Source organism: Poecilia mexicana, unplaced genomic scaffold (genome assembly GCF_051168715.1).
Source record: "Poecilia mexicana isolate PSO_F unplaced genomic scaffold, ASM5116871v1 scaffold_13, whole genome shotgun sequence".
Classification (NCBI taxonomy): domain Eukaryota; kingdom Metazoa; phylum Chordata; class Actinopteri; order Cyprinodontiformes; family Poeciliidae; genus Poecilia; species Poecilia mexicana.
In genome coordinates this window covers 24,038,240-24,046,628 of record NW_028263382.1, presented here as the reverse complement: position 1 = coordinate 24,046,628, position 8,389 = coordinate 24,038,240, and the positions used below count along the sequence as shown (strand labels likewise).

At 39.7% G+C, this 8,389-nt stretch overlaps 1 protein-coding gene across 1 annotated transcript in view; it reads right to left on the bottom strand.

Annotated features, from left to right (window-relative positions):
- Positions 1-1,736: 1,736 nt before the first annotated feature.
- The window catches only part of tlcd2 (TLC domain containing 2), a 28,301-nt gene continuing 21,648 nt past the window's right edge, over positions 1,737-8,389 (bottom strand). The window contains exon 4 of the mRNA XM_014997940.2: positions 1,737-4,118. Coding sequence (XP_014853426.2) covers positions 3,738-4,118 — 381 coding nt within the window. The 3' untranslated portion in view covers positions 1,737-3,737. The remainder of the gene's footprint in view (positions 4,119-8,389) is intronic.

Genomic DNA, 8,389 nt, shown 5'->3' with positions numbered 1-8,389 from the left:
GTTAAGCAATTACATTATAGAAACATACTGAATATATATAAACAGGAAATGCAGTTACAAAACAAAATCTGCCAAAACATGAAAAAATAAAACTGTTATATTTACACAGTTACAGTTAAACACCAGAGTTTAATAGGAGTGATCTGAAGGTGAAAGATGCTGCTTTCAGAGCTTGGTCTTGATTTCCTCCATTTTCTGAGTTTACCTTTTAAAGAAAATGGACAGAAATCACAGAAAAGCTGTACAGTGTTAATCGTCCGTTCTCCGTTTTCACTAAGCTGTAAAGAATAAAAGCGTACGGGTGAATCAGGAAGATAGTATTGTGGAAAAATATGATGGATCTCTTCAAGTTTTTTAAATAATGGAGCTCAGACGTGGATTAGCTGTGAGGTTTATCGTGCATAAAGAGGAACATGAGGCCGTTTTGTTGATATGGCAACTGTAAAACCTGAAGACAGAGCATCATCTCGCAGCCTGGTTGGAGTTGCATTTGGAAATTAAAGCCAAGAGAAAAAAGAAAGTTACTAGTGAACAGGAAGGAGCCAGAAGATGGGTCGTTATGGCTAATGTCGTTAAAATGAGAATAAAACTTAACTAATCACAACTCATTAAAGCACAGAGAACAAACAGTATCAGTGCAGTTTTACAAGACGCACACGTCACCTCAGCTTTTCAAAGAGAACTTCAATGACACCAATCGTCTTCACTACAACCACAAAAGCTGCCCTGAAACAAAAAATATATATATATTATATATAAAAATAAAATAAAAAAAGGGCAAATCAATAGGGAAATATTTTCCACATATTTATGAAATTGTTGTAATCAGCCTCAACAAACCCGGAGCGACACTGAAGGCGTGTTTATACTTCCTAATCAGCAGAAATCTTAAGTGCTCAGATTAAACTTTTAGTCCATTTCATTACAGCTGCTGTTTGTAATATGGTGATTAAAAAAATATTTTTTTTTCGCCTTATGTTCACAAATTTGATCTGAACTCACATAAAGCTCAATGTTACAGTCAGTTAAAAAAAAAATCATCATAATAAACTTTTCTTTTCACAACAGGAAACCTTAGATACCACATCAATTACAGTTTTAATCCAAAACTTATTAGCAGAAATAAATTACAAACGTATACAATTAAGCAAACACTGATGATTCAGAAAGGAAAAATATAAAAATAAAATAAGCATTTTTATAAAGGATAAAATTAAACTGCAATGATTAGAGTTGGAAGAGTAGGCAGCTCAGCTTGCTGTATTCACAGATCTCAGACATGTTTGTTCTCTAACTCAGAAATATATCCATTGGGGCTTATCAGCATCCTTCAGATTAAAGGCAGGATGGCACATATATATAAAAATGTTACAAAATACACACACATTGGTCTTGGCTGTGTGAGGTCACTGAGGCGACGTTCAGAAATGTCCTATCTGTGGAGAACGGGGACTCCCGTCTGTCTGAAAGCTCCTACTGCAGACCGAAACCCACCGCTGCACTTAACAGCACAATAATTTACCAAACATGAACATCTACTAATGGTATTTGGCAGTACAGCACACGTATTTTGCTCCTATTTCACTGGGTTCAAGTGTGCTTACAGATGGAAACAGGAGACCCGGTGACGGCCTGTTGAGTCAAAACCCCTGAAGAGTGTTTTTTTTTTTTGCCAGTGCTAATTCGTCAGGCAATAAGATACAATTCCTTCTAATTTTTTTTTTCCTGAATATTCCTTATTAGTCGAAAAATAAATAAATAAAAGCTATGAAAGTTTCGCTACAGAGTGTCATGCTCTAATCCACAATGTTCTGGTGAAATTCTCATTTAATTTGCCTATTAAAGTTTAATAAAGTCATTTCTGTTACTCCAGTGATTCCCACTGAAAGTGACTCAGAATCCCTTCATTTAAAATCTGACAGATGTTGGCTTAATTATTCAAAGCAACTTTTAGAGTTAAAATCTAATATTAATGTTTTTATTCTGTCAGTTTTTCTTTCTTCATTACAAACGCCGTAGCGTTGACTTGGCTAGCATGTGCCGTGCTCTTATCCACCATCAAGTCATTTGATTTATTGCTCAAGAAGGAAACTTAAATTATTGTTTGAAGCACTTCTCCTGAAATTGTTTCTGTGCTAGAAGCTCTACTTCTACATTAAGGTTAAATGTGGCGCTCTCCAGATTTAAGGTGTGTAAAAATGCCCAAATCAAATGCATCTTGGATTTCACTGGGTTGATCTCACATGAAAATTTAGAAAAGTCCAACCTTCATTTAATTAAAAAAAAAAAACAACAAAAAAAACAGGGTTCCTGAGCAGTCTATGGGAAAAAAAAGCAAATTTTCTTCTATAATTTGAATCAGTTAAATGTTTTTGATTTTCCAGACTTTTTTCTTTCCTTCTTTGATTCTAAAGGACAAAAAAATCTATTATTGTTTATTTACATTGATTTCTGCAACCTTTATTGTTCACTTGCCACATCTGACTGTAATTTTAATATTTGACTCATCGGTTTAGTTCAGTTTTATATCTAGTCTGAATGCAAAATAATTTGAAAAATAAGTAAAAATATAATTTTACGACTCGTGTAGATTTTAAATCAGCTTAAACTGGAGATTTTGCAAACCAAGTTAAGGTAATAAAAGTTTGCTAACTGTGCTCCACACTACAATAAACAATCAAAAATGTAATCAGTGTAGCATCATGATTTAGACTTTTATTAAAGATATTTATGATTAATATTTTGCACCTTTATGTCCAGAATGGCATAAAAACAGATATCACTGGGATCTATAAGATATATCTTATACCAAGTCTTGACTTTCTCCGTCTCTGGAGTATAAAGATGGCAGAAAGGCTCATTTTCTCCCAGCTACTCTTCAAAATGGGAAATGCAAGCCATTCGAGAAAGGGAGATGCATATTTCTGTTCTTCGAGTCGGGAAATGATTACACAAAAATCAGTGCTCGACTAAACCTGCCCATATCCAGAGTCAGAGTAAAAAAAAATAAAGCTTGAAACATCTGAGAGCGCGAAACAACAAGGACCAAACAAAGCTCATCGCTAGAGAAACGCAGCAAAGACGAGAGGAAATTATCCTAAGGTCTTTTTTTAAAAGGCTTGAAATTACCTGTGGAGAGCGCGCGTACGTTTTTGATTCAAGTCATTTGTAGATTTTCAACAAAGTGATCAACACTGTCAGCAAAGCGGGAGCTAGCAACCAGTTCTGAGGTAGCAGGTGGTTTTTAGTTGAGGACATTTGGCGGAGAACACATTCACCTCTGCAGTGCCAAAGTCAAACCATAACAGGGCGCTACTGATTTATCTACTCAGTGGGTAAAAACATCATTAAAAAAAAAAAAAAAATCAACAGCATGATGTGTTTAAAGCAAACTAGATGGATTAAGTGATACATTTATGATGTTACTAAAGATATTTTACATTTTCTGTTCCCAGTGGCTGTGTGAGGATCTGTTTAAAAGGTGGCGCTCATCCCCAGCTACGTTTTTGAGACGAAACTCTGGTTGGGACGTTAAGGCATTTGGTAGGCAACACGTTTACAGGACTTATGTCCTTCATGAGGTGAAGCACACAAGCTCTAATGCCAAAACCCGCAGCTGAGGGGAAGAAGTTTCCTCCAGCGAGGTCAGAGGAGGTCCGGCGACATTTGCAGCACAGATCTCCGTCTCTTAAACGAGCGCTGGATCCGAGCCACCGGGGTCCTAACAGAGCGCAGTTCTACATCTCCTTCTCCTTCTTGGCCTCCCGGGTGCTGGTCTTTAAAAAGTCGCTCCTGAGCAGCCGGCAGAAGAGGATGATGTTCATGACGGTCATGATGGCCATGCCCACGCTGCCCAGCGTGTAGGCCAGCAGGGGGATCTTGTCCCTGTTGAGCACCAGCCAGCGGGTCATCCAAGCCAGCGTGTTGATGCGGAAAACCACGTACGTGCCCAGGTTGATGATGCTGTTGACGCGGTAGAGCGTGCTCGCCGCCATGCTGGCCATGCGCAGGATCTGCCGGAGGTGGAGGAACACCGAGTTGATCTCCACCAGCAGGGCCACCACGGAGAATCCCACGTAGCGACACGACACCACGGAGAGGCCGAAGCAGGTGATGACCTGCAGACAGGCGGGGGAGGAAGTCAGAGTTCCTGTTAACATCCTGCAGGCTTTGCTTTTCTAATGCTAGTTTCACAAACTAAGAAAAGTTGGACTGAAGTATTGGGAAAAAAAAAAAAGACACAATGTTCTAAACCTCTGTATATACATTAAGAACAAACACTGAACACAAAAAGTTATATTAAACTGATCATTTCACATTTTTTACGGATGAATGAAAGCTTTCAAAAGTAACTATCCGCCTATGTTAAATGATGAATTAACTGTGACCAAGCTTTCAGTCTCTCCTCAACATGCTGAGTTTGGAGACGTCGGCCGACTCGTGGAAACCTTGGAAAAGAGACGCCTCTCTCACACATTGTAACTCCATCTTTGCTGACCACTGACATGCACTATAATCATGTAAAATGACTGCGTATGTAAAGCCTGAGCCAAACTAGATAAGAACCTTAGAAAATGCTAAAAAAAAAAAAAAGATTTTAAAATTAGTCCTGTAGTGGAGAGGAGAACAGTAAAGCTGATTATTTACTTTTAGGCCTGGATACAAACACAAAATAAGCACAAATTAAAGTCTTCTAAAGAAGTAGTTTAAATAAGAAAACACTTGTTCTATGTCTGAATTGACTCTGGAAGATTAAACCAACAAATACGAATGGGACGGCGTGCATTTCAAAGAGAAATGTATTCTGATTAGGTTGCAATCTATGACCCTGTGATATGATCCCGATGCAGGAGGTGGCTTTGCTTTTTATAGTTATGTATTGTTGAAATCCACTGTGATTCCTCTGGAAGGTCAAAGCTCCTGCCACTCCTTCCTGCTGAACTGCGCTTACGAAAGTCTGTGATGTAACGGACAGATTACCGCCACCAGGTGGCGCCTAAGCCTTGTAAACAGACGACTCTACATTCCATGATTGTTGCCTCGATGCTGAAAAGTTGGACAGAAACGGATTATTGACAAAGTCTGAGAGCAAACCGTTACCCAACACCGTCACAGCAGCTGTGCTGCAGCTCTAAATCTACACGACGGCGGCCGTGCTTACATGGAAACACATTTCAACAGGTGGGGCGGCTTCATTCAGTCAGCACACGGCTGCCGTGAGCTTCCAGACATCCGAACCACCTTAAGAGAGACGTTTACAGCAGGGATGAAGGCAGGCTGTGACATACGGGACGACCTTTACCGTGAGCTGAACGGGCCACTTGTGTTCATGCATGCGTGTCCGCCGTGACTTTACGTGCCGCGTTTTGATGGTTAAGCAACAGGACATGTGAGGAGCAGTAAACATCATCCCATACTGCACGTTACATTACGGTTCAAAGGTTTGCATTAAGCTGCGTGCCGCCTTTCCTGCATACACCTTAAACATCTAGAGGGGGGGAATGTTAATTTACCTGCTAAGAGTACAAAAAATGCTGTAGAGATACAGTCACGTCAATGCAAGACATACAATACCCAGTAAAAATGTTCACACACCTTGAACTTTTTAAAACGTTGCCATATGCAAACACAAACCTGTTTTTATCTTATTTGAATTGTATGCAGTAAAACACACACACACACACACACACACGCACACACACACACACACACACACTGCAAGGAAGCACGTTTTTGCATTGACAAAGTGTGCAACTAAACTGTTTGTGTCATCATTTAAGCTATGTAGCATCATCCTGAGATTTAAACATCTCTTTAATCTGGAAAAGGAACATAGCAAAAATATGGACAAGAGAAAACAAATTACGGAACAGTGGCAAATAGAAAGAATATTCCAGTTTGCTGCCATGATGGGGGCACAGAAAGTCTTTCAAAGAACATTCTCTGGCCAACACCCTAAATTATACGTGTGGAGGAAAACTAACACCGTGTATCGTCCTGACCACATCACCAACCCACATGGAAGAGGTGTCAGGGAGGAAGAAGTTCACCTTCCAGCAGGACAAATCAAAGGTCAGACTAAAATCCAATAAAAACTCTGTGGAAACTTAAATACTGATTATCAGACACAGTCCATCCAATGGAGCTGGACCGAGCCAGGAACCAATCAACGCCGAACCTTGTCACTTATTTAGCCTTTATTTAGGAAGGCTAAATAAAAATGCATGCCACACATTTCAGATTTTTATATACGAATAACACCACACTTTCCTCCATCTGCAGCTGTTTGCTACTTTGTGTTGGCGTTTCATGTAAAGTCACAATAAATCCCACAGAAGTTCAAGTTTATAACATGAAACAAATACGGAAAGATAAGAGCATAAATAATTTTGCAGAGCAAAGTACTACATGACAGTCGGATCTGCATTTGTACCAAAATACCGAAAAAAAAAAAATAGACTCGTTTGACATTTCTTTACACTTCAAACTCGTATCGTCGTATCGTCAGCAGCCAGAGAGCTGCAACCACTCAATGAGACGATCCGTCTCAGGGAAATCTGCTGTGCAACTTATGCACAGATGTCTGTTTTCAAAAAATAAATGGAACCATACCGCTGGTCAGTCAGCATCTTGTGACTTTCCTCTGTGGGAGAACCAGTGGCTCTCTGAAGCAGAATCTGAGCTTCAGGCCAGGATGTCCTGTTATCAGAGAGGGTGAGGAAGACAACGGCAGGTTTAGTCATCTGTTGACCCAGCGACCAAACAAACCATCATTGACCACAGAAATATGTTTATCGTTTGAGTATTATATAGTATCTGCTTGGAAAGCGCAGGGTTGATACAGAAAGATGTGGAAAATGTTTTTTTTTTTTAAATAATATAATGGAATTGGTAAAAAATAAAAATAAAAATACAGATAATAGGGTCCTACATTTAGATGGCTAACTAAAGGCAGATAGTGCCATTTTGTTTTTATATTTGATACATATTTAACAGATATATTCAGTTCAATTCAGGCTTTATTGTGGTTAAACACAGCATCGTAGTAAAGATAAAAATAGAAGCATTTTTCTAAGTTCTAAGTGAAAAAAGTTCTTCCAGTGTTTTAAAAATTATTTGATCCATTAAAGATTTACTTTTGTTTGCTATACATTTCAGATGGTCAATTCAATTTTAATATGAGGCAAAAATATCCTGAGGGAATACAAAGTGCAAAATGAGGATTTTATTCATTAAGGGGGAAAAAGTCTGTCCGATCCAGCCAATGAAAATTAGGCAAATAAGAGAAACTGAAAATATGCGACTTTTTTTCTCAACAGTTGTGATTTATCGTGGGAAAACACCAGAACAAACTCCAAACAACACAGAGATGCAGATGAAATGATAACATCCAACCCAACCAGGAGGAGGTTACTATGGCAACATGCAATAAACATGCAATAAACAGTGAAGCTGAATTTTTTCCCTAGTACCCTAAATACACAAACATCCTCACACAGCGAGGAAAATACGTCTCAGCTCATCGGTTAAGACTCCCGTTTACGAAAGTTGGACCTCAGAGACCAAACCCAGCACACCGACAATAAAAACATCATGCGAGGGAGGGCTGCGAGTCCAGTTATGAAAACAACACATCCACGTGCGGTCGGGACCGAAGCGAAGGCGAAGACCACACGACTAAACCTCAAGAGACTTCATTCCGCTCCGTTCATTCGCACATGCACACGCAGAGGAGCCGAGCGCCAAATCTCCCAACCACAAAACCCAACCGGATCCAACGTCTCATCTGGTCTATAAAACAAGACTGAACACGAGACTGCAAAGGTCAAACAAACCCTTATACAATCCAGAGATAGGACGACTTGATAACGCACTGAGTTGGTATATAATGTGGTTGATGTGGAGCAAAGCTGTTCAGAAGCAGGGTAATAAATGATGCACTTCTCATGCTTTCTTAAAAAGACTGCATAACATGTTTTCCTCGTCTTTGCTGTTATCTTTATTTAGCTTTATTGCTGTTTTTACTGTGGATGTTCTACAATTCAACAAATGCCAATAAACACAGATAAAGTGGCCCACAGAGATAAAAGACCCTTAACTTAAGTAATATGTCACGTTTTCAAGGTCTGTCCGCAAGGAGGACCATAAACCTTCACCTGCAGAAAAACTCTGAGAAAACGTCCCTAAAACCTTATCCTACGGCGTTCTCGGCGAGTCCACCATTGTGGGGACAAAAATAGAGACGTCAGCGCTGGTGTCAGCGCCGTGCGCTGAAGGGGGCTCACGGTAATCCCCCTCGCGAGCCGCTGGATCAGTCATGATGGGATTGATTCAGCATTAGGTGGATTTTGCAGCATGAAGCTCTGCTGAACACGACTTTCACACAAAA